The following is a 26426-nucleotide window of genomic DNA, read 5'->3' as shown; positions in this document are numbered from 1 at the left end:
CAGGTTCTGAACCTGAAAGGTAGCCACAGGAGTCAGAGAATTTTATTTTTATTTTTTTAATTTTTTAAAAGATTTATTTATTTGAGAGAGAGAGCTCGCATGAGCAGGAGGGGCAGAGGGAGAGGGAGAGAGAATCTTAAGCAGGCATCACGCCCAGCACAGAGCCCCATGTGGGGCTTGATCTCACAACCCCGAGATCACCACCTGAGCTGAAATCAAGAGTCGAGCGTCTGACTGTACCACTCCGGTGCCCCAGAGTCAGAGACTTTAAATGTCAGCTCAGTGAAAAAACCCACACGTCCTAGTTATGTGACCAGATGGGCTTGCTGAGCAATGCCCGAACTGAGCTCACCTCTAAAAGGTTAGGCCCAAGGGCACCTCTCTGCCGGCAAGGGAGGAGAGGCTGAGCTGAGCGGGTTCTTCCAAACCTGCCATCAGACCAGCCGCTTTCCCTCGGGAAGGAGTCAAGTGAGAGAGGGCTGGCTGGGGCCGAGGCCTGGGCCAAGTCTCCAGGAAAGCCCTTCCAGCTGGAAATCTGAGAAGGCTGGGATGAAAGCGCCAGTCTGTGTCTCTCCCTTCAGAGGTTGGGGAGACATACTCCAGCAACAGGTCTCAAGGGCTTTAAGTTGATGGCAGGCTTAATGCGAGCTGACGGCTTTTTCTTTCGCAGCTATACAATACTAACTAACACAGTCTCAGGCCGTATGCATCCTTTGAGTGAATCATCTAGAACAGGGTTTGGCAAAGCACAGTCCCTGGGCTGAATCTGGCGCCACTCAGTGTTTAGATGGCCGGCCACCTAAGAATGGTTTTGACGTTCTTTTTGATGGTTGGGGGGAAGAAAATCCAAAGAATACCATTTCCTCACATGTGAAACCTATATGAAATTAGGACTTCAGTGTCTGTAAGTAAGTTTTCTTGGAACACAGCCCCGCTGAATACTGTCTCATGGTTGCTTTTTGTCAGGGCCAATTTGAGAACTTGGGACAGAGACCAGATGGCTGGGAAGCCTAACATACTTTCTCTCTGACCCTATACAGAAAGCTTGCTGAGGCCTGACCAAGAATGAAGGAGTGGTCAAGGGTTTGCATCGTCTCCTGGGTGGGTCATACTCAGGACATTGGGTTCTGTCCCCTGGCCTCACTGTAAGTGTGGAGTGGATTCAGAGAAGGGTGACCCTGACGATGAAGAGACCCCCCGCCACCCACCCCGAGACTGTGTCCTATGAGGACTGGTTGAGACCACAGGAATGTTTAATCTAGGGGAAAAGCAGGCACAGTGCAAATGATGGCTGCCTTTTATGTCTGTGCTTGTTGATTGTTTTGAATTCTTGGAAGAGAACTGCTCCAGGAAGGCAGCTTGGAGGTTAATTCAAAGGGCACTGACCTTGAGTCAGAACGTGTTGGTTCAAGTTCGGACTTCTACTCGCATTCCCTGGGCTTCAGGTTCTTCATCCCAGAGATGAAGGGTGCAGGCGACAGCCCATCCCGTGTCCAGGTCCACAGTGACTTAAGATTCAGCTTTCACCTGAATCTTAAGAGGTGTCTTCCAACCGGCAGGGGACACGGTCATGGAGACACCCCACCGACCTGCAGCTTGGATGGAGCGCAGAGGGAGCGCCAAGGGGAGGGATTCGCTGGGGGCTGGTGTGCATTGGACCTTGGAGAACAAGTAGGAGCTCCAGCCCCTTCACCCAAAGCATTCTGTGATTCCGTGAAAGACTTAAAAGGTGTCGTGTAGAAGGGCAATCCCCTTCAGTGACTGAGCCACCCAGGTGCTCCGGGCCTTGCGTCATTCTGTGTCCCTGCAGAGAGACCCCCCGCCCCCCCCCCCACACACCAGGGTGTGCTGAGCCCGCGGAGTGCAGGCTGCAGTACTGTGGGCCTGGACAAGCCGACTAGTAGCCTTCCCTGACAGGAGGGCATCCCGCCACCCGCCCGCCAGCTCCTTGAGGACAGAGCAGATGTCTTTCCACTTCCCATCCTGCCAGCCCAGCGCCCAGCCTAGCGTGGGGGGAGGAAGGACAACTGAGGAGGGTCTGGTGGCGGGGGAAGGAAGGCCTTCCCAGACCCGCCTGTGTCTCCTGTACCGTTTGGCTTCTGATCGCACCTCTCTGCAGCATTTCCCGCCCTTGCTGAGAATAACCCTGAAAGCCACATTCACTTTTTCGAAGGGGGCAGTGTTCCGGGACTCAGCTCAGAAAAGTGTGAGAAGCTTACCAACACCTCTGAAACGGCTGTGTCCCTCGCTTGGTCACAGCCGCCCCTAGCCCTTCACTGCCCTCAACACAGAGTGTGCGGCTGTCCTGGGACCTTTCCCACGGGCCCCTCTGCGTCCTGATCCATCCGGAAGTCTCTGTCTCCCGGGTCCTGCCGAGTAACCGTAACACGGGATGCACGCAGATGGAAGAGCCGTTGTAGGCATTAAATTCAATTTAGTATCTTTTACCTTAAATTTTAACAAGATGATTTTAATGCGTATATTTCTACACTCCCTCTGCTCTCAGGCATCTGAATTAAATTGCCTTTTACAGCTTTTGGCTCGGGCCTAATGTCCCCCCTCCATGGCCCACTGGGGATCCCCTAATCTGCTTCAGGAGAAAATCATCAGCCAGACGCAGCTGGCTGTGTAGACAGACGTGTGTGGGAAGAAAGGGTTGGGAGAGAAGTAGAGGCAGGAAGGGATGGGCTCTCGGGGCGCGGGACACCCCTGGAAGTTTTGGGGGCGAAGGAGACACTGAGGAGTTTCCACGAGAAGGAGCCCAGGGCTCCCCGGTGGGACTGCCATCTGCATAATCAACCTGCTTCTGGCCCTGCAGTGTCTTTTGGTTTTGTTTTCAGGGTTGTGGTTTTTTTTCCCTTTTGGTTTCCTGTTTGAATTTTTTCAGCTTTGGTACATTTTAGAGAATGGAAAAAATTCTAAGTAGAATTTTACCGCAAAAAAGTGGCTTTCTCTCTCTCTCTCTCTCTCTCTCTCTCTTTTTTTTTCTTTTCACTTCTAGTCCTGGTCTTTATCTGCCATATATAGTTTGAGTGGTGGCAGATGAGATTTGACTTTCAGATAGCCGCCTTGTTGACTTCGGGAGGCTCTGGTGCCATTCCTCCAGGGCATCCGAGCCACTTAAGTGCGAGTTCTTCCGACTGTGTGGGCTGGGGTCTCTCGCATGTCTTCGCGCTGCAGACTGGGGGGTGGGGAGCAGTGAGACCTAGTTAATCCCCTTTCCAATAGGACAGATGTGCATGGTGGCCTCATTTCAGCCACCACCCAAGTGGTCCATTCCTAAAGTACTAAAATGAAATTTTGTTTTTTCTCTCTTGACGAACATGGGTGAGAACCAACTCCATAATTCGGGCAGGAGAGGCTTCGTTGCCAAACCCGCCCCCCCCCTCCCATGTTGCCTCTCCTTGTCCTCGACCCACTTTATGTATCTTTTCCCGCTGGTTGCCAGGGTCAGCATCGCCCCAGCGACAGCGGAGGGGAGGCTGGGCGGGTCACTGCTGAATCCTCCCGGTGGGCTGGCGGACGGGGGACCCCAGTGAAGGTCCTGACATGGGAAATTTTATCCCCTCTCTGCTGTATTTGGGGAGATGAGATTTGACTCATGAGATCATCCAAGTCGGGCTGATGAGAGTTTTCCGCGAGGCACCTCATTTGTGGTGTTCTCGTCTATGGCTGTGTTTTTGAGTTGTAATCCAGTTATTGACACGTGGGGGGGGCGGGGAGATGGATTTTAAGTCTCTTTATTAGGGGTCTTAATTCCACTTGCCGTAGCAAATTGGATTTGAAGATTGACTCAGGGGCATACTTCACAGGCAGGAGCACCAAGGGATCGGGCCTGCCGCTCAGGCTCCACGTTGCCCTGGCTTTGAATCTCAGCTTTACGGCTTATGTTTCAATCTTTCTCTCCCGTGCGGCTTCCTCATCTGCAAAAGAAGGGTGGTTGGACTAATAGCAATACAAATAATAACGAACATGGACTTGGAGACTCGGGGTTTGCCAGATGGCATGCTCAGCGCTTCTCTAACATTTCCACTCCCCCTCACAACGGCTCCCGAGGCAGAACCTGCTCCATCCCCCACGTTACTCTGTGGGAACTGGCGTGCGGTCAGCACTCCGTGGGTGCCAGGCACTGTTGCCATCCCCAGGCTGAGAAACAGAAGCTTAGGGAGGTGAAGTCACCAGGGCATGAGCAGGGCTGGGTTGGGGCCCCGGGTGGAGGAACGTCTTCAGGTGCATGAGGGAATGAATTCCTATGGAGCACGTAGCATGGCTCTGGCATATAGCAAAACTCAAACTGTAGGTGTTTTAGCGACCAATGAAGCCATACGCTTCCTACTAAAGCACTGCACTTCCTCTCCTTAGATGAAGAAACCCCACTCCTCGGAATGTCAGCGTACCTTGTATGACCCCCTCAGAGTTGTCTATGAGCTGCAGCTGCTCCTGTGGGACTTCTGGGGTCCCGCCCCCAGGTTGCTCCCTGGCGCCCACAGCAGCCCCCATGATTATGCCCCCGGGCCCTTGTTGGGTTAAGTCACTTGACCAAAAACTGTGCCAGTTAGGTAGAGGGAGGCCAGGAGTGTAAGCTTGTTTTCTAGGTTTGCACGCGAGAGGCATACTGAGCCCTCATGTGTGTGTTTGTTTTCTGATAAGTTGATCCTATCTCCCTTTCTTGGGTTGGAGGCGGGGTTTAATTTCAGGGTAAAAGCAGTAGGGCCAGGGAAGTGTGTTGTGTATGTGGGGGGGAGGGGTCAGGTGAGCCATAATCTGTAGAGGATCCCGTGGAGGCCCCAGGCAGCTGCCAGAGAGGCTCATGCTCAGGAGAAGGCAACTGGTTTAGGGGGTCTCAAATCAAGTGCCCCAAGGGGCCTGCCAGGAACTCAAAGGATGCCAGGGGTTGGTTAGAGTCTGGGACAAATGAGGGCAGGGTGCCCCATGGAGGAGCAGCAGCCAGACCCCACCGCAGTGACTTCAAGCCCTCCAAGTCCCCACAAAAATGAGCACCAGCCAAGTGGGAAATGGGCAGACGCTCTACAAGTCTCTTCCCGGAAGAAGAAATGTGAATGTGTTCCTACAGAAATGCAGACTACAGAGAGAAATCACAACCAGGACCCAGGGCCGGGATTGAGGGAAAATGCAGGCCCTTGGGACATGTGATGGGGGGGTTAATTGATGGTTTGTTCTGGAAGGCACTTTGGCAATATCTGTCAAAACTAAAAATGTACACACCCTTTGATCCAGAGTTTCCTGTTCTTGAAATTATCCTAAAAGCTACCCTTGAGCCCACAAGGACCGTTGGAGGATAATGTCTGTCTCAGCAATGTTTTTAAGAGTGAGAAATGGAAAACAATCCCAATGGTTTATTAGTAAGGCAGTGACTACGTACATATGTGATGGTCTGTCTTTATACTGAAATAATATGCATTCTTTAAAAAGAAGAATGGAGGGCGCCTGGGTGGCTCAGATGGTTAAGCGTCTGCCTTCGGCTCAGGTCATGATCCCGGGGTCCTGGGATCGAGTCCCGCATTGGGCTCCCTGCTCCTTGGGAGCCTGCTTCTCTCTCTGCTTCTCTCTCTCTCCTCCTCTGTCTCTCATGAATAAATAAAATCTTTAAAAAAAAAAAACGAAGAATGTAGATCTATATGTAGTGATATGAAAAGATGTCTACTTTGTATGAAGAGAAACAACAAACTGTAAAATCATGTGTAATATTCCATTTTTCTAGAAAATGTTTATAAATACATGAAAAGAAATTATGTATCACCTAGACAAAATTCTAGTTCTTGCTGAGTTTAAGGATTTACTAAAAGTACTTGCATAGGTCAGAATTGTCACAGTTGGGAAATCACTCTGAATTAATAAAAATCTTATTTATAGATGTAAAGGCAGTATAGGTTTACATTTTTAAACAACTCCCAAAAAGTTTTACTAAATAGCTAGGCAGGAGTAAATATGTAATGAACAGCTAATGAATTGTTCTAGACAGATGAGTACCTGTTTTTGAAAATGCCCTTTTAAGTCATTGTAAGTATGTCTATTCTTATTTACTGGTAACTTTATTTCTTCTTTTCTTTTTTGGTAAATTTATTTGCTGGTAAATTCTTTCCTTATGAGAGTTTAAATGTATATCAAATATCCATATGGTCAAAAATGCTAAAATTGGGGTGCCTGGCTGGCTTAGGTGGTGGAGCACGTGACTCGATCTTGGGGTTGTGAGTTCAAGCCCCACGTTGGGTGTGGAGCCGACTCAAAAAAAAAAAAAAATGCTACAATTGCAGATCCTGAATTGCTGAGGCTTTTACTCCAGTTAATCACTGGAATTTTACTAAACCTTGTGCCAGGGAGGGAATGATTTCACAATGAACCCCGGGAGGTTTGGCCACTATTCAAAAGTTCTCTTCCTCATTTGTACTTCAGCGTTTTACATGCTCAAGCATAATACAATTGGGAATCTGCTGCCCATAGTAAAATACTGTAGGTATACAGTTGGAGCTTTCTGGCCCGTTCATTCTCCCTGGTCACATCAGGTATGGGAACGTATACCATACGCAGCACGCCTGTCCCCACCTCACTGCTCTTCTGAGGGGTCCACTTCCTGGAAGTGATGTCAAGCCTGCTGTTTGGGTCCCTCATTGTGTGTGTGAAGGTGATGCCATGTGTTATAGCTCATAAAGATCTAAGAATATCCAAGTGGGCAGAAGTGCCTGGCGGTGGCATTGCTGGAGGCCCCCTGGTGTCGAGCAGAATTCCTGGAACCATTCTTGGCTTCAACAGATACACAACACAGTGCACGGGCGCACCGTGCTGGTTCGGAAATCATCCCATTCCATCTTGCCCCAGTGAGGTCCGCGTTTTCCCCAATATTACAGTCAAGACAATTCAGAGGAGAGAAGTCAGGTTTCCCACGGTCACACAGCCAGGGTAGTAGATAGAGGCAGGTTTTGAACGGGTCCCAGGGATTCTGGAACTGATACTCTTGATGGTTATTCCTGGTAAATTCTGTGGAACAAAGATATTCTTACGTAGAACATCGATTATAGGGGAACCGGGGGTTTCTTTAACTTTCAGATTGAATTTTTGAATGCTTTAAAAACTGTTTATGTAATCAGGGACTCCTGGGTGGCTCAGCCGGTTAAGCGTCTGCCTTCAGCCCTGGTCGTGATCCCAGGGTCCTGGGATCGAGTCCTGCATCGGGCTCCTCGCTCAGCGGAGAGCCTGCTTCTCCCCTCTGCTTGTGCTCTCCTCACTCTCTCTCTCTCTGACAAATACATAAATAAAATCTTTTAAAAAATAAATATATAAAAAATAAAAACTATTTATGTCATCAATGAGAGACACTTTGCAGGTAAAATTAGCCAATATATTTTTCCCCCTTAAACAAAGCAGACTTGTGTAATTGTGATGTGCCTTTTTTTTTTTATTATTAATTTCTTGTAGGAAGTGACCAAGTTCACTCCTGGATGCTAGTCACCAGCCAAACTTTAGGTACCGTGTGGAGAATAGCAAAGGGGTCAGTGATGTTGGCAGCTTCATGTCTGGTGGCCGCCCTCTGCTACTTCAGGAGGATGCACTGCGATTTCGGGCACTGGCTGAAATGGTAGGTGGTCAGATCAGCTTCCAGTTTCACCAAGAGACCCTTGCTGTTCAAAGTAGATTTTTAATATCATTTTTCCCTTTATCTTTTAGGTGGATTGGATATCTGCAGAGAAAATTCAAAAGTAAATATTTTCATATGTCATTTCTAAGGTGCAGAGAGGGTTCGAGAAGGGTGAGGAAAGGGAAAATTAAGTACCTTTTCTATTTGATTTGGTCCAGGGAACCTCAGCGTGGAGGCGGAGGTTGATCTGCTCAGTTACTGTGCGAGAGAGTGGAAAGGAGAGACGCCACGTGCCAAGCTGATGAGGAAGGTGCGTCTGCTGACACAGGTCACGGATGGTGCAGAATGTGTGTGTGAAAATCAGGAAGCAAACACTGCACTCTGCTTTACGAAGCCCAGAGATCCGCTAACCCCAGATGTGCCGTGAAGAACGGCTGTGGTTCTCACGACAAAGCCAAGCAGCTGCCACACCCTGGCTTCGGGCCGTCACCTAGATAGAGCGAGGGCCTTTGAGGACCTGGTCAAAGACGTAAATGAGGCTGTAATTGCAGGAAATTGGAGGGTGGCACTCTTTTCAGCTCCTCCTGCTAGGCCTCTGGCCCATCTCCACATGCAGGGGAGACTTCTGTCCGTGGAGGGATTAGGCACCTGGATGTAAAAGATTTCGAGGATTTCTAGAATTGCCCATTGGACCAGTCTTGGTAAATATTCCCAGCAGTGCTATCCAGCCTTGTCAGCAGCGAGAAAGTTTTGTTTCAAGTACTTTTTAGCATGGTCTTAAGTGTATATGGTATTTTTTTTTTCCACTGTGGTCAGTTGTAGCTATCATCTTCCCTAAATGACATTCCCTGGCCCTGAGCTTCCAGGAATTTATCAACTGAAAGCGCAGGACTTGGACTCAGTACACACAGAAGTCACTTAAAAATGGCCTGTGGTCACATTCGTAATTTAGCATTGTTTTCGTTTCTGTTGTCCACTTGATTTGGGAGTCACGCCTCACTGGCAGTGCAGTGAATTCATTTTGCTTATTCTCTCATCCAGAGGAGTTGAAAACCAAATTCTTCTTTTTGTGCGGACAGGCTTACGAAGAGCTATTTTGGCGGCATCACATTAAATGTGTCCGACTAGTAAAAAGAGATAACTATGACGCTCTGAGGTCAGTGCTGTTCCAGATATTCAGCCAGGGCCTCTCCTTTCCATCCTGGATGAAAGAGAAAGACATTGTTAAGGTACGTCCACACACTGGAGACGTGGGGGAACAACGTGTTGACAAGCATTGCCGTGCAGACGGCCGGGTCTTCCGTGGGCGGCTCTGTGTGTCCTGAGATGGAAGGAGCCTTCAAAGGCCCTACGTACCCCGTCCATCTCAGAGAGGCCGTCCTACTCAGTCTTGTCTGTTTTTAATGTCACCATCTTTTCTCAAGAAGAACATCTGTCCTTCAAAGGCAAGGTGGTCTACTAAAATTCACTTTTTTACTCTACACTTACTGGAGTTTTGACAAACAGATAGAGCGCTCCAGAGACTCCCCCCAATTCCTTTATAGTCAACCCTCTCTCACACCTAGCCCCAGGTCACCATTGATAGGTCTTACGTCCCTATCATTTTGCCTTTTCCAGAATGTCCAGTACGTGGAACTATCCAGCATGTAGCCTTTTGAATCTGACTTTTTTCATTTAGCAAAATGCATTGCCATTCATCCATGTTCTGTGAATTGGTAGTTCATTCCTTTTTATTGTTGAGTGGTCTTCCTTGACATGAGTATGACGCAGTTTGTTTATCCGTTCGTCACTTGAAGGACATCTGGATTATTTCCAGTTTTTGACAAGTATGAATAAAGCTGTTATAAATATTTCCATACAGGATTTTGTCCTTTTGGGCAAATGCCTGGGAATGAGATTGTTGGGTCATGTGGTAGGTGTAGGTTAGAACCGGTCATCTGTTTTCCAGTGTGGCTCCACCATTTTGCATTTCTACAAGTAATGAGTAAGAGTTCCAGTTGTTCCACATTCTAACCAGGATTGATTTGGGGTTATTTGTAGCCATGCTGATAGATGTGCCCTGGTATCACTATGCTTTTAGTTGGCATTCCCCTAGTGTGGAAGGATGAATGTCTTTCCATGTGTTTATTTGCCATCCATGTTATCTTCTTAGAGAAGTGTCTGTTCAAGTCTTTTGCCCATTTTTATTTATTTATTTATTTATTAAAGATTTTATTTTTTTGACAGAGAGAGATACAGCAAGACAGAGAACACAAGCAGGGGGAGAGTGAGGGGGAGAAGCAGATTTCCCGCTGAGCAGGGAGCCTGATGCGGGGCTCGATCCCAGGACCCTGGGATCATGACCTGGGCCGAAGGCAGACGCTTAATGACTGAGCCACCCAGGCACCCCTATTTATTTATTTTTAAATTATTTTTATTTTTTTGTTTTATTTTATTATTGACTGAATTTTGAGAGTTCTTTATACATTCCGAGTACAAGTGCTTTATCAGATATGTGATTTGCAAATATTTTCTCCCGGTCTGTGCCTTGTTTTTTTTTTTTTTCATTTTAAGAGTGTAAGGTAGTACATTCTTTTTTTTCTTTTTCTTTTTCTTTTTTTTAAGGCAGAACATTCTTTTTTTTTTTTTAAAGATTTTTATTTATTTATGGAGAGAGAGAGAGAATGGTAGAGAGAAAGCATGAGAGGGAAGAAGGTCAGAGGGAGAAGCAGACTCCCTGCTGAGCAGGGAGCCCGATGCGGGACTCGATCCTGGGACTCCAGGATCATGACCTGAGCCGAAGGCAGTCGCTTAACCGACTGAGCCACCCAGGCGCCCTAAGGCAGAACATTCTTGATGAACAATCTGAATTTTTATTTTGAATGTAGGATATTTAATCTAGGATGTACGTTTAAGGATGGAGGAGCAAGTAAATATAAAGTTTCATTTTATCTAGCAAGTACTTGTCAAGTGTGTGGGTTGTGCTAGGCCTGCTGCTACTTGCTGAGGACAGAGAATACAACCGAGCCTCTGGGCTCCCCAAGCTCAGCAGGGCGGGAAAATGGATTAGATCCCTTCACTAGATCAGAGGCTTAAGTATTCCGTAATCTTATTAAATCCCAACAAGGGTCCTGTAGAATGGATAGTATTGTCCTTGATTTATGGTGGAAGATGAGGCTGAGAGGGTAAGTAATGTGCAGCCTCTCAGCTGGTAAGTGACAGAGTGAGGGTTGGACCCCAGGGTGCTTCATTCTAAAGCCTGCGTGCTCCCTGACGTACTATGGTATTCTAGCATTGTTTGGGTAAAAATCATTTCTAAAGGGATATACCCAGGCAGTTTGGGAAGTGTTTTATGCAGAAAGATTGTTTCCATAGACATAATCTTCATGTAGGTTTTTGTCAGTTGTAAAATGGTAAATTAAAAGTCCGATCCAAATCACTTAATCCACAAATCTAAAAGGAACTATATGCTTTTATTTAATTGTTGTTATCGTGTTTTTAAACAGAGATTGCTAAGTGAGATAAGATCATGCACCGTGATGACGTACTCTAAATTGTGTGTCCTAAGTGTTGAGGTACTAATCATGGTTGGCATCTGCTTCCTTTTCAAGCTTCCTGAAAAGCTGCTCTTTTCACAAGGTTGTAATTGGATCCAGCAATACAGTTTTGGTCCTGAGAAGTATACAGGTTCCAATGTGTTTGGAAAATTACGTAAATGTGTGGAATTATTGAAAACACAGGTGAGTGTTTGGGAGAAGAAGAGACTAGGAATGAAAGTGCGCCCCCCAGATATAGCAACTCTCCTCTGTCAGGCATGTCACTTGATGCCACATAAGGAGGACATGTGGCCAGGAACGTCTCTTCTAGGAACTGACGATTGGCTTTCCTATTCTTTGTTCGCCTTCCAAGTAATGAACGAGCAATGTTGTACATGACAATTAGGCCCAATATGGGTTAAGGAGACCTTTGTGGGCTCTCTGGGAAACCTTAACAATCACGTACCTGTTTCCCCTCAAAAGATGGGGGTGCAAGGTGCAGACAGCGCACTCAGAAGTGCACTTCTGGGATGTGCCCTATTAATAACCTGGGCACAGCACAGATGCTATAATTTGAACTGGGAGTTTTTCCTGCCTTTTAATAGACGCAGATTTTGGATTGTTGAAATGAATCCTCCATGGTAAATACCATAACATTTCTGTGCCATAGTCTCATGTAAAACTGATATGTCAATAGTCGTCGTCAGGATTCAGTGAGTGCTTTAATCTGTGTTTGGTAAGTGAGTATGAAGGAATGCTAGTTAGTACTGTTTGTCTCTGGATTATCTTCTGTGTGACCCAACTACCTTAAGATGTCTTAGGAAACTAACTTGCGTGGCATTTTACCTAGTTGGTGGTGCTTATTTGAAAAGTGTTTCATTTTAACTAGTTTGTGATTGTAAAAGTAATACATACTTGTGGTTAAAAAAAATCAGGGTCAAAAGCTATAAAATGAAAAGTTAAAGTTCCCCTCTATTAATCTTTGGTTTATTTTTATAAGTACTTTGAAAAATTATGCCATGGTATGGGAATTCACCTTTCCCCTGTAAATTTCCCTTTTACATCTGTATTTTTAGTGGACTGAATTTAGTGGAATTAAGGATTATCACAAGAGAGGAAGTATGTGCAACATCCTTTTTTCTGATGTTCTTCTGGAATATAAACTGTATGAAGCTTTAAAGTTTATCATGCTATATCAAGTCACTGAAGTTTATGAACAAATGAAGACTAACAAGGTCATTCCCAGTCTTTTTCAACTCCTGTTTTCCCGGGAAACATCATCTGACCCTTTAAGCTTCATGATGAATCACCTGAATTCTGTGGGCGACACATGTGGACTAGAGCAGGTAATGGGGGTAGAAGAATCCTGTGTTTGATTCAGGATGATATTGGCAGTCCTTGAACACACAGGTGTTTGGAGTTTACTTTCAGCGGTGATAAAACCCACTGCAAAGAGAGTTTTATCTTAAACCCTTAAAAAGAAGGAAAAAAAGAGCGAGAAACCTCACTGCTCCGTGCTGTTTGCTGTGCGTCTGCCCAGCCCCGTGACCAGGGGGCCCCAGTGTGAGAAGCCTTTCTAACCTTTAACTCTGCCTCTCAGATGGTGGCAGGTTCTCCCACAACAGAGTTGAACCAGGAGGAAGTCCTGTTGGAAAATGAGATGAAGTTTGGGAAAGTACTTGGTTACTTACTAAAGATAAATAGACATTATTGAAAAATTTTAGGGGTGCCTGGCAGGCTCAGTTGGAAGAGCATGCAACTCTTGATCTCAGGGTCGTGAGAGATTCGGTGTAGAGATGACTAAAAACAGTAAATGAACTTTAACTTAAAAAAAATTACTGAAAAATTTTAAAATCCAGGGGCGCCTGAGTAGCTCATTCAGTTAAGCGGCTAACTCTTGATCCTGGCTCAGGTCATGATCTCAGGGTTGTGAAATCAAGCCCCGCATCAGGCTCCATACTCCGCACGGAGTCTGCTTCTCCCTCTCTCCCTGTGCTTCTCTCTCTGCGCTTCTCTCCCTGCTCATGCATGCTCTCTCTATCAAATAAATAAATGAATAAAATCTTTAAAAAATTTTTTTAAATCCAGAGAATACTTTTTTATCCCCATAGTAAAGAGGTTTTGTTGGGCTTTGCTCTCTTAGGCAGTGCACAAAATTACCTGGCATTTTTATAAAAAATGGATATAAAACTAGTTGGAAAACAGTGTGATTTTTTTTATTCTGAGCATTCCTTTATTTTTTATTAGTTGTTTTTTTTTTTTTTTTCCCAAACAGCTTTTCCCTGTAAATTTTTCATGCTAGTCTACAAAGAGTTTCCTCTGCCTTCCCCTGCCTTCCACGTCATGGGCATTTGTTCGTGTCTGTAGCCCCTCAGTGGTTTGTGCGTGGGTCTGTAAATAAGCACATTACTCCATAAGCTGCAGGAGAACATGCTCCCTCCTCCGGTGGGGGACAGGGAGTTGGAAATGTGTGTTTGTGACCTCTTTTTTTTTTTTAAATTGTTTATTGTTATGTTAATCACCATACATTACATCATTAGTTTTTGATGGAGTGTTCCATGATTCATTGTTTGTGCAGAACGCCCAGTGCCCCACGCAGAACGTGCCCTCTTTAATACCCATCACCAGGCTAACCCATCCCCCCACCCCCCTCCCCTCTAGAACCCTCAGTTTGTTTTTCAGAGTCCATCGTCTCTCATGGTTTGGTTTGTGACCTCTTTTTCATCTCTTCTCCAGATCGATATGTTTATTCTTGGGTACTCCCTTGAAATAAAGATGAAAGTGTTCAGACTGTTCAAGTTTAACTCCAGAGACTTCGAGGTCTGCTACCCAGACTTGCCGCCCAGGGAGTGGCCAGAGATCTCCCTGCTGACGGAGAATGACCGCCACTACCACGTTCCCATCTTTTGAGTCCGGTGTGGACTGGGTACCAGCTCTCGCCAATGGCAGTGGTCCTACTTTCAAGGAAAGTCCGGCTGGACAACCAAAGCTAGCATCGCAGCCACTGAAAGGATCAGGACCTTCTTCAATGGAGGGGCAGGTGCCCTGGACGCAGGGGTGCACAGATATCCTTTGTTTTCCAGCAATTTCCTCCAGACCAGCCTCACTAATAAATATATTTGTGGGTTGGTGGTTTGACCTCGTTCATGTGGGCTCTGGTCATTTCACAGGTAGCAGGCCTTTCAGGGCACAGGGACAGTGAATTTGGGCAGTAGAACACCAGGAAAAAATCGAGAGAAAAAGGGGGAAAGGACTAACCGGGAAAGACTTTGTCTCTAACCTCGATGTTCTCGTTAGGAACCTTGTCTTTGATTTTGGATCTTCATAAGCGTGGCCTTATTTTAGAAGCATTACCTTCCCTGGAATCTTTCTGGTATATTGATTTTTCTAGAACGACTTGATTAACTGTAAAATTGTGTGTGTGTGTTTACACACATATACACATGTGTATACATTGTATAGTTTTATATATACACATATGGACACATACACACAAATAATCACTACCTTGTAATGTTGTACAGTTTGTTTTATATTGCTTTACATTTTTTTATTACTGTTGCATCTGACTGGTCCGATTTGTTTTATATGGATAAAAAAGATTAATTCTGTAGATGAAGGCAACCGGATGACAATTATTGAACTATTACAAAACATTAAACTGTGGTGTATTTATTTACATGTGTATTTAATGTGTGGTAGCTAGGATCATGCCACCCTAACCCCTACCATGCCTATGTCATAATCTCCAGGACCTGTGAATATGTTGGGTTAAGTGGCAAAGACGAATAAGGTTGCAGGTGGAATTAAGGTACTAATCTGACCTGGAAGTAGGTTATTCTGGGTTTTCCAGGTGGGCCCAGTATAATCCCCAGGGCCCCTAAAAGGGGACGAGGGAATTGGAAGAATGTCAGGGCCAAAGGGAAATGTAAAATACAGAACGGAGAGAGACACAACATTTCTGGCTTTGAAAATGGAGGAAGGAACCATGACGGAAGGAATGGGGGTGGCCTCTGAAAGCTGAAAAGGCAAGAGAACAGAGTCTTCCCGAGAGCCTCCAGATTTTAGCCCGGGGCAACCCGTGCCAGATCTCTAGCCTACAGAACTGTAAGATAATGCGTCTGTGTGGTTTAAGTCACTAGGTTTCTGGTAATGTGTTAGAACAACAACTGACAACTAATGTACTCAAGGTAACTAATTTTTGGTCATCTTTACTTTGGAAATACTTTTCTAGTTTATTTTGTTAATCTTTATTTTGAAGGTATTTTGCTGGTCTGTTTTGAATTTCAGTAAGTACAAAGTAACTTTTAAAACCCTGGCCAATGGTATACTACTTCAAAGGGACAAATCTGTTCTAAGAGTGACTTACTTAACATTTTTTATGCTAACGTTTTCTCCCATTTTCATACTGTTTCTACTGTAAGTAAAATAAGGGACATTCAATGCTGTGGTATATAAAAATAACATCCCGATTCTTTGGTACTGAGGATAATCAGTACGTCCAATGGTACGTTGTACTCTACCTGCTGTCATTTCGTTTTCTGGTTGAAGAGTTGGAAAGCAATCAGCTCAGACCAAGGGGCTTTGTGTTACCTTGATAGCCCCATGAAATAGGAGCTCTTTTCTTTTTTTGAAATAGGAGTTCTTCCTTGATCTTTATAGTGCATTCCTGCTTGGAAGCATCTATGATTTTGTATAACTCCTGTCATTTCATTGACCCTGTCGAAAGTTATCCCCATGATCTATTACTGGGACCAAGAAGAAATGAACTCCACCCTTTGTGTTCACAAGCAGACGTGATGACAGACTGCAGCAGGCTACGGTGATACTCGTAGACTGTCTGCTCTAGACTTATGCTTCCAGTTGGGCTGTCCAGGCACCTACCTGGCATTTGTAAATTACCACTCACCTTGCATCTCCTTACCCAATGTAGTGATTTCCACATCAGCCCAGGATTGAGAGGAAGAGCTTTTCCCAGGCATGGGCAGCCTATAGCTCTGTGACATATTAATCAATTATGTTTATCCATAACCTTGTGTTTGGGGGCGCAGGGCAGGGTGGGGTGAGAACAGATTGTGAAAAAAAGGACAGTTTGATACAAGGAAAAGTAAAAAATTAAGACCTTTAAATAGTTGCTATGTTCTGGGAAGGCATCCAAACAAAATTTTAAGGGAGGAGGCACTGGGTGTTTTTGGTCTTGTTTTGTTTTTAATTCAGTTGTGTAATGAATAACAAACTAATTGGAAGGAAGTGTATATAAGTTTAGCACGACTTTTAAAGGCCAACAGTAACTTGGAGGTGAATTTCCTGTGTGATACCAGCATTTAATGACTTTCTAACCTTGTATGTTTTAAATGATGAGAAAATTATAGTAAAAATGCAAACATATGTCCTTGTCCTTTCTGATTGTTTAAAAATTTAAGTCCAGTGCAGGGCTCAAACCCCACAATCCTCAGTTGAAGACTCAGCTGAGATCAAGAGTTGGAGGCTTAACCAACTGAGCCACCTAGGCACCCCTGTCCCTTTCTGATTTTAGAATACATTTCTCTCTTACATTTTGACCATTATGTGGCCATACCGAGGGGTTGGATGAATACCAGTACAAGACTTTCTTATTGTGGCAAAATGTATATAACATAAAATTTACTATTTTAATCCTCTTTAAATGTACAGTTCAGTGATAGTAAAGACATTTACACTGTTGTGTTACTGTCACCACCATCCATCCTCAGAACGTTTTTTATCTTCAAGATGGACTTTTTTGATAGGAGGCAAGTTTAATTCCCCTGCCTGGTACTTGGACTTCTTTTCCTTCTCACATTCTTTGTATCATGGCCTTGTCATGTCAGTGTTTTCTCCAGGCTTACACGCAGAAGTCCAGTGTGAGGGAGGTTTAGGTGACCAGATGGATCAGGCGGATTCTGTTCTACTTCATCTCCAAAGTAAAGAAATAATTACAGGTGGCTTCTGGTTTCGTCCTCGGAACACTATCATTTAAAAGGTCCCCAAGAAACTGTATTAATTCAGGGCCACCCTGGTGACTTGCATTTCTTGGATGTGGGCCTTCACAGTCTTGAACCACGTCATTTCCACCCACAGGGGCAGCCGCAGGGCCTTCCCTAGTGTGTGGGAGACCCCAGACCAAGCCGGCATAGGATCTGCCCAGCCTCCGGGAGAGAAGAGCAGCCCGAGTCAGGGCAGGGCATTCACATTAATTTTCCAAGGATTTGCCTGCAAATGAATTTTGTAGGAAAATAATTACTGTTCTATATCAGGTGCTTTCTCATATTCTAGTGAGATCAAAGAAAAAGACCATTTTAGTTCTGTCTAAGCTGATCTTGGGGAGGAAAAAAATCTGACTTCTGAGTACTCTGGAAATGTTGGGAATTCCACTTTAAAGAAGGTAAATTTTTGTGTTGATAACTAAACTGATATGTGAAAACCTATTAAAATACAAATACAGAAACGACTAATTCAGAATTAGTGTCAGCAAGTTCCTCAGATGGTGTGATTGTTTTCCCAAGAATGTGCTCCATTCACACTGCTTAAGACTAGTTACTGTGGAAAACATAAAAATAACAATCTATATTTTCGTAGATCTAAAACTCAAACCGTCTACTGGGTTACTTATCATTAAGTTGACTATTGTTTCATTACCTTAGTATTGACTGTATTTAGATACACTTGTCTCCACAGACATTCAGTTTCCTTCAAATCCTATTTTCTTCACAAGGATTCTTTTATAGTCAGACACAAAATTAGGTGGGTCGAAACTGCACAATCACTTATGTTATTTGTTCAAAATCATTGGGTCTTCCCTTAATTCTCTTTGGTTTTAATTCTGTCCTATCCTGTAGGCTGAGAAAATGAAAGCTTATCTGGATTGTGTTTATGTTTAATAACGTGGGTTGTAAGTAATGGAAAACCACTTGCTCCCTTACCCGACAGCCCCTGGACCAAAGTGCTCTGCAGAACAGCCAGAGGTGTGTGCTGTCTGTCTGCACTTGAAGGTCACAGACCATGTGCAGAATCGAGAGCTCTGTTGGAACAAGTGTTGCAAAGCCAGCTCTGGTGGGTGAACCACACATGGCATTTAAAATTTCATCCTGGCTGGTGTCTCTTAAACAGAGAAATACTGTTCTCCGTTTAAAGATCAGCTTTGTGTGTTTGGGGTGCAGGGGTGCCTGGCTGGCTCAGTCTGTAGAGCATGCGACTCTCTATCTCAGGGTCGTGAATTCAAAGCCCCATGTTGGGCATAGAGATTACCTTACAAAATAAATAAATAAATAAATAAATAAATAAATAAATAATAAAACAAAACCCAACTTTCCGTATCTGATTGATCTATTGGTCCTCACAGTCAATGTCATCGGGGCGTAGGTTGTTCTTGAATTTCAGTAAGTACAAGTGACCTTCAAGTGCAGACAGAATTAAGTCATTTTGCTTCCATCACTTATTTGTGATGATCTTGGAAAGCTTACTCAAGAGGAGTTCCTAAAATTAAAAAAAAAAAAAATGCTTGCTTTAAGTATTTCCAGCTTAGTTGAGATGGGCTGTAAAACCCATCTGCACCAGGAGCTTATTTAAACCAGGAATATGTTCCCAAGAAGCATTCCTAAGTACAGAAATATTTTTCCCATAGAAATCGCTTATTTGTAAATAATTTTTTTTTTTTGCTCCTAACTTATAAAGCCTCACATGGAAGATTTAGATGGAACCAAATAGAGGTCGGTGGTTAAAACAAGGTGGGAACGTAGCATTTTACAGTTTTGTTCACCCTCAAAGTTTAAAAAGGTGGAACGAGGGTCAAATCGGCAATGCGAAAATGCTATGTGGACACCGTATAGCTTTACCCCATTGCACCTTACCATCGATCAACAAATTTATCAGGACAAACACAAAAGCCTGAGACAGTCCTGGCCCCATTTCTTGTTATCATTGCCATCCCCAAGGACAAAACCTGGGAAACAGCTCGGGAACTGCCTCATGCACCGGTCAGTACGTGCAAGAATTTCCTCTGGGTGCTGGCTTCTTTGCTGGACTGAGCTTCGTGGAAAGGACCTCAGGGCCAGGTGAAGAGAAGCAGCTGGTGAAAACTGACCGACAGCTGGAGCAAAGACCTGAAAGGTTGCTCGAATGTCCTGGAACTTGCAGTGTGTGATTCCAAGTAGATACATTTATGACTCCCTTAAAAACGGAGCAGAGATGAGCTGATGAATGGGGAAAATGATGTTTGTCAAAAAATATTTGTATCATTGTAGCTAAATAGGAGACGTAAATGTATCTCTCTTGTCACAAGCAACCTTTGGCTATCATTTAACTTGCTAGATAGGTTAAAGGAAAAACTCAGTCCTGGTGGATATGTGATCTACATTTAATGCATTAGTCAGAGGTAGGTAAATGAGAAATTGTTTCCACTTGGTTTATATTTCACAAGGTAATAATGGAACACTTGAATCTGCTTGTGAGACCAGTTATATTTAGCAGTTGTATTCTTGGCTGTCCCTCCTGTAGGTCTTTACAAGTGCAGGCAAATGTAAAGATACTGTATGTACTGTACAAGAAAGGGAAACACTGCACAATTCTCTTTTTAGAGCAGGAAGGAAAGTGGCTTTTTCCCTTTGAAAATTGTGGCAGAGCAGTGCTTTTAAAATTATTCATGGTAGGGGACAAGTTTTTAAATTTTCCAATGCTTTGCAGACTGGCACTTTTGTAAAAATATAGTAAAAATGTTACACTGAGATCGGGTTGCTATAAAAGTTTCTCAGTACTTCCTGTCAATGTCTGTATGTGCTACTGCAGACTGGCAACGAAGGGTTCACAGTGATGCTGGTCTGGAGAGCACACTTTAATAGCACTAACCCAGGAGTTTCAGGCAGGAATCAATAGATTCTGATGCCATTTATCTGGGAGTTCGGGATTTTGCCCCGATTTGGGGCAGTGCATTTTTGTTGTCATTTTGTGGGATTTTTTGCTGTTACTGGTCCAACCAAGATGCTGTATGGAGTCGGTGCCATGTGTGCCTTGCTTGGGGCACCTCACTGAGGAGGCGAATGGGGCTGGGATCTCCCCTCCAGGCTTTCCTAGGTTTCTACAGTCTCTTGGCAGAAAGTAGCAAGAACCTCATTTTGATTTCGGTTCCTTGGGCTAACAAAAATCTTCATCATCACACTTTATTTCTTTACTGGATTTCAAGCTCCTGTGGGAAGGGATGTGGGTCTTGTATCATTGTGAGGAGAACAGCACACATACAAATATCAAATGAATTCCAAATCCCAAGCTGATGAGAGCTAAGTGCAGTTGTTACTACTTAAAGAAGCAAAGACTCTCATAGTGTGAGTATGTCCCCTGAAATTTCTTTTTACTGATTCAGGACTTAAAGAGAGCTAGTTTTCAGACATCCTGGGGAGAGAAGCTTCCTGAAGTTATGATGCCCTGGCATACCCATCACGTCAGTGTGACCTATGGAATGGCCACTGTAGACATTAGATGTCAAGCCAAGTTTTGCTAACATTGTATCTCTAGTGAGGTTAAAATTAACCAAGGACACTGACTTCACCCAGAAACAGGTTTTTAAATAAATTATGGCTCCTGAAAGAATGTTATGAAGTGGGTCATGGACTTCTTTTTTTTTTTTTAATATATATTAAAAAAAGAAGTCCATATATATATATATATATTATGTCATGGACTTCTAAAAAGGAACAGAACCTTAAGATGTCCGGGGAACACACGGGCCATGTTCCATGCTGGTGGACGAGGCCTGACCTCAGTCTGGACTCTGCTGAGTCTCCGGGGCAGGTCCCAGGTTGGAGACCACGATGTAGGGCCAGGCTGGTGTGGCTGAAGGGAAGCAAGAATATGGGCAGCCTGAACTTGCCAACCCATGGCGGGAACACTTGAGCACATCTTAGATATTTACCAAAGTCAGAAGCAGAAGGACACACCCAAGGTGCCCAACTGAAGTCAGGAAAAATGAGGTCCTAGAAGCTTACTACCAAGACAAGAGGACAATACCTTTCAGTGGCAAGGGAGACAGGGAGGGCGCAGTTCTGTAACAGGGGTTTCCACCAGACTGTGTTAACCAGATACACCCATTATACCTTGGTTCCTGACGGTCTTCCCAGCTCCAAAAGACCACTGCTCTCCTCGGCCTTTGCAGGACTCATATACGGGGGATTGAAGAGGGGCGCAAACTAAATTTCTGCAGTAAGGAAGAACTTTGGACAAATCCATGAATTCCAGTCCTGTGTTGGCTTTATTGTGAGTGAGAAATGGTTAGGAGCTTGAGTTGCTGTTGTATGATTAGTGCGAAATATTGCCTGAGTCTAAGCCTTGTCAGGAATGCAAGATATAGGTGTTCCTGACATAGTCTGGGTTCTGTTCCAGCAGTGTGGGTTGTGACGACAGAAGCCCATGTAAGTGAGTTTGGTAGGGAGAATCCCACAGAGCAACAGGGCAGGAAGGACAGCCAGTTCCAGGAAGCTGCCTGGGCCTTGGACAGCCAAGAATTAAGGTTTGCAGCTGTGTCTCTCATGGTTCATAAAAGAGATGGTCTCATCGCTCACGATTTCACTGCCTCACTGCACACGTTTTCTCTTTTTCTCCCTGCCCCACTCAGTCTCTCTCCACCTCTGTCTCCCAGTCTTCTTCCTCCTGGCACACAAGGCTGCTCCCACCCCCGAAGGAAACTGCATCGTAGCTCATCAGTTCAAATTCCCAAGTAGAATCTGATTGGCTCAGCCCACACATGGCCCTTGAACCACATGCCCCACTCCATCCAATCATCTGTGGCCAGCGCGAGAGGCCAGAGTGTCTGCCGCACCGATTCAAAATTTCTGGGAAGCGGGCGTGAGCACGGTGTGCCTTGAACGGTTATCTACCGTATGTGGAGATTTTCACAGCTCAGGTGCACACCTGAGTGACCTTCCGCGATGGAAGAAGAATCTAGTTCAGAGCACCATATAATTAAGGTTAGAAATCTTATCAGTGAGCATCCTCACTGATAAAAATGTTAAGGAGTTCACTGGAGATGAGCGAAGACAAATGCCGGGTGGCACCCATGTCGCAGGGTAACCATCACACAAAGTTGCCCTCCTGAAATAGTTTTCTCGGTGGTCAGGTGGAAGATAAAAAGAAAAAAAGTTGCAGGTGCCCAGAGTAATTACCTTCGTGTGCAGGTTTGTTGCTGTTGATCTTTAAATAGCTGATAAGATACACACGTGGTATTTTAAAAATGAAGACCAGGGGCGCCTGGGCGGCTCAGTCGGTTGGGCCTCTGACTCTTGATTTTGGCTCAGGTCTTGAGCTTGCGGATCCTCAGAACAATCCCTGAGTGGGGCTCTGCTCAGCCGGGAGTAGGCTTGAGATTCTCTCCCTCTTCCTCTGCCCCTCCCCCACTCCCACCACTCTCTCTCTCTCTCTCTCTCTCTCTCTCTCTAAAATAAATAAATAAATCTTTTAAAAAATGCAGACCGGAAGTCCTGTGAGCTTTCCTGCAGTGTTTTGACGCCAAGAGGATGACAGGTCCTCTAAACCTTCCCTGGGTGCATTTTCAGCAACACTTTTAGTCTGCAGTGGGTTAGCTCTGTAAAGCATTCTGCCTCAGCACTTCAACTTCAGGTTGCAAAGGTTGGATTTGGCATTGTCTCCTTCCTCCAGGTTCCATGATGACTTCCTTAATTTGTTGTTCTCTTTGTGCCTCGGGTAGTAAATTTCCATGGTGGTAGAAGTTGGCGCCCCCACTCTTAAGTGTCAGCCCGAAGTTCATCTCTGATTGTCTGGAACCACATGCACAGAATCCCAATAGCTTTATCAAAAGTTAGTTTTATATTTACTGTAATGAAATATTGTTTTCCCTATGCCTATTATGACTTCTATAGGATATTATGTTTGTTAAGACACAGCCTGGGGCCAGGGAACAGAGTACCCAGACCCTTAGAAGCATAAATCTGGTGATGGTTCTCATTGGTCAGATTGTGTTTGTGGTTTTCTAGCCATTATGTAAATGAAAACAGTGGGAAATCTTTGGAGGACCTCATGGTGACTATCAGGAAAGATAGTTTGGTATTGTAAATGGGTAATCCACTAAATTCATTTCTGGACCAATATGTATTGGAGACATTAAACTTATCTGCATTTCAAAGGTTAACGATACAGCTAAACTAAGCCAAGGGCAGTTTTGGCTTAAAAAAAGCGTGTGTTTCTGCAAGCACATATATTAAAATTGGAACAATACAGAGACGATTAGAGTGGCCCCTGCATGAGGATGACATGCAAATTCATGAAATGTTCCATATTTTTATATAGTCAATAATATTGTAATAATGTTGTATGGTGACTGATGGTAACTACACTTCCTATGGTGAACAATGTGTAGAATTGTTGAGTCACTATGTTGTACACCTGAAACTAATATAACATTGTATGTCAACTATACTCCAATAATAAAAACTAAATAAATACAGAGAAGAGGAAATATTTCTTACAAGTTAATGATCACCAAGACCTAATGAAATGTGTAAATATACTGATCAATGCTATGAAAATCACAATAATAAAAGCAGTCAGACTTAAAGCTTTATTCCAATGACCTCAGTCATCAAGTTGAATATCCATGTGGGAAGAAGCAAGTACCATATAAAATGGATATTACTGGTGCTGTACCCATAGTTACTTATTGTTTACCCAGCGTTCCTTACTCCAGCTCAGGAAAAAAATAAGTAACTAAATATGGTGAAATAGTTTAAAAATGGTTCCAAACCATCTTCCTTACTGTACTCCTAAACCACCTCCAGATAATGAGACTTTCAATGTCAGTTTTTATGTTGAATGAGAGGCAGTGATAAAATGTTCTGACCAAAGGCATGTTCAAATGGATGAAACAAAATAGACTTTTTCAAATATTAACTGGAAAAGAATCTCTCTGCATAAAACCATTTAAAGAGGTTTATAAAGTTTAGGAATGTAAGCAAAGACACATGATGAGGGACAACCTCTTCAAAATTGTAATACCGCCTCCAAGTTCCTATTTGTAGATTGATGGTCCTAAGGAGATGCACAGTTAGATTAACAGAATCTTCAGTACCATTGTAGACCAACAGAGACCAGGAAGTTCAGCATCATCTATGTGACAGGCCAGAAAGCTATTAAATCCTTATATACAGAGAGAATCAATTGTCACACTGAATTACTAACCTTGTGATTAATGATTGACTATCTGACAGCCACTTTTCTTTACAAGAGTGTCCTGTTTCATAGCATCCAGTCATATGTTTGGTCCTTCAGTGCACCTGCAGCCAACCTCACATTCTGTGTTTCCTCCCAAAAACTCTTTGGTCTTAAAACTTTAGGCATAGTGGAAAGAGAATTTTTTGAATCTCTTCCCAAGTTTAAGCCAGGGCTCTTCCAACATTATGCTTTCAAGAGAATCACATTCCAAATTGACTATTTAAGAAACCCAGAGGGTCACATCTTAGTAGTAGAGCTAAACTAGCTCAGAACAGAGGCTACTGCAGACCTACTCTTAAAGAGTTTTTCTAAAAGCCATGAAAAGATCAAACCCATCTGATCTTCCAGTAGCTTCACTGCTTCCAGAACAAAGCTAACGCTCTTTAAAGAAAGATAGCAAAGTTCAGATACTCAATAACCTAACATCCAATATTCAGCATCCAGTAAAAAATTCCTAGACATGCCAGGAATCAGGAAAACGTGACCCATAACCAGGAGAAAAAAAGAGGCAATAGCCAAAAAAAAAAAATATCCATCGATGACAGAGATGGTGGAATTAATACACAAAACTTTGAATTATCTATTATAAATAAACTCAGCATATTTTTAAAAAATATTTTATTTATTTGACAGAGAGAGAGAGAGCACAAGCAGGGGGAGTGGCAGGCAGAGGGGAGGGGGAGAAGCAGGCTCCCCGCTGAGCAGAGAGCCTGACGTGGGGCTCCATCCCAGGACCCTGAGCTGAAGACAGATGCTTAACCAACTGTAGACTCAATATATTTAAGAATCTTTAATATGAATAGAATGGAAAGAGAATGAAGATACAAAAAGAACCAAATGAAATTTCTAAAGACAAAAATTAAATTGGTGAAATGAAAAAAAAATACACTGGATGGGATTAACTGCAGCTGAGACATAGGGAAAGAAAAGACCAGCGAACTTGTAGATGTAGCAATACAAACAGTTCAATCTGAAACATAGAAAAAAAGATGGAAAAAAATGAACAAGACTTCAGTGACCTGGGGATAATATCAAGTGGTTTATTGTATGTATAATTGGAATCCCAGAAAACTGTGATTTAGTGGGAGGGGAGGTGAGGGAGACAGAAAAATATCTGAAGAAATAATGACTGAAAAATTCCAAATTTAATAAAAACTATGAACCTATAGATCTACAAACTTTAATTAATCCCAAGGAGCATAAACATACACAGAAAATCACAGCAAGGCACATTACAATTAAATTGCTGAAAAACAGTGATAAAGAGAAAATCTTAAAATCAGTCAGAGAAACAAGGCACATGATGTACAGAGGACCAAAGATAAGAGTGAAAGCAGATTTCTTTTCAGAAATGATGCCAGTCAGAAGACAATGGTATGGCATCTTTAAATTGCAGAGTGAAAAAGTAAAATCTGGGGGTGCCTAGGTGGCTCAGTCGTTAAGCGTCTGCCTTCAGCTCAGGTCATGAGCCCAGGGTCCTGGGATCGAGCCCTGCATTGGGCTCCCTGCTCAGCAGGGAACCTGCTTCTCCCTCTCCCACTCCCCCTGCTTGTGTTCCCTCTCTCACTGTGTCTCTCTCTGTCAAATAAATAAAATCTTAAAAAAAAAAGAGAGAAGAAAAAATAAAATCTGTCAACATAGGGTTCTCTATCCAGCAAAAATTTCCTTTAAGATGTTTAACTTAAGGGGTACCTAGCTGGCTCAGTCAGAAGAGCATGCAACTCTTGATCTTGGGGTCATGAGTTCAAGCCCCACATGGGGTGCAGAGATTATTTAAATGAATAAAACTTTAAAATGAAATGAAATAAAATAAAATGTTCAACTTAAGGTGAAATAAAGACTTTTTACGATAAAAGCTGAGAGACTTTGTAATTGAATATCACTGAAATAATGTTAAAGGAAATTCTTTAGGCGGAAGAAAAAACCAGATGAAAACTTTGATCTACACGAGAGAATGAAGCACACAAGAAGTGGTAAATATGTGGGTAAATATGAAAGTATTTTATTTTCGTTAAAAAAATTCAACTATGTAAAGCAAAAATAAGCGAAATGTATGACAACAATAGCATAAAGGATGGAAGGGGAAA

The 26426-nt window shown here is 43.7% G+C and overlaps 1 protein-coding gene and 1 non-coding gene across 3 annotated transcripts in view; both read left to right on the top strand.

The window, feature by feature from the left end:
- OTULINL (OTU deubiquitinase with linear linkage specificity like) overlaps positions 1-18427 on the top strand; it is a 28306-nt gene extending 9879 nt beyond the window's left edge. For both annotated transcript variants that reach the window (XM_028098002.2, XM_028098003.2), the window contains exons 2-8: positions 7435-7594; positions 7684-7715; positions 7813-7904; positions 8674-8823; positions 11185-11313; positions 12186-12455; positions 13846-18427. In XM_028098002.2, coding sequence (XP_027953803.1) covers positions 7435-7594; positions 7684-7715; positions 7813-7904; positions 8674-8823; positions 11185-11313; positions 12186-12455; positions 13846-14019 — 1007 coding nt within the window. In that variant the 3' untranslated portion in view covers positions 14020-18427. The remainder of the gene's footprint in view (positions 1-7434; positions 7595-7683; positions 7716-7812; positions 7905-8673; positions 8824-11184; positions 11314-12185; positions 12456-13845) is intronic.
- Positions 18428-23308: 4881 nt separating this feature from the next.
- On the top strand, positions 23309-23412 carry LOC114204910 (U6 spliceosomal RNA). Its single transcript, XR_003608266.1, has one exon. It is a non-coding gene; the product is annotated as a U6 spliceosomal RNA (small nuclear RNA).
- The last annotated feature ends 3014 nt before the right edge of the window (positions 23413-26426 follow it).

This window comes from Eumetopias jubatus, unplaced genomic scaffold (assembly GCF_037043125.1).
Source record: "Eumetopias jubatus isolate StellerSeaLion01/CBP00866 unplaced genomic scaffold, mEumJub1_p1.0 scaffold_5, whole genome shotgun sequence".
Classification (NCBI taxonomy): Eukaryota; Metazoa; Chordata; class Mammalia; order Carnivora; family Otariidae; genus Eumetopias; species Eumetopias jubatus.
The sequence above is the reverse complement of the archived record's forward strand: the minus strand, read 5'-3'. Positions and strand labels throughout refer to the sequence as shown.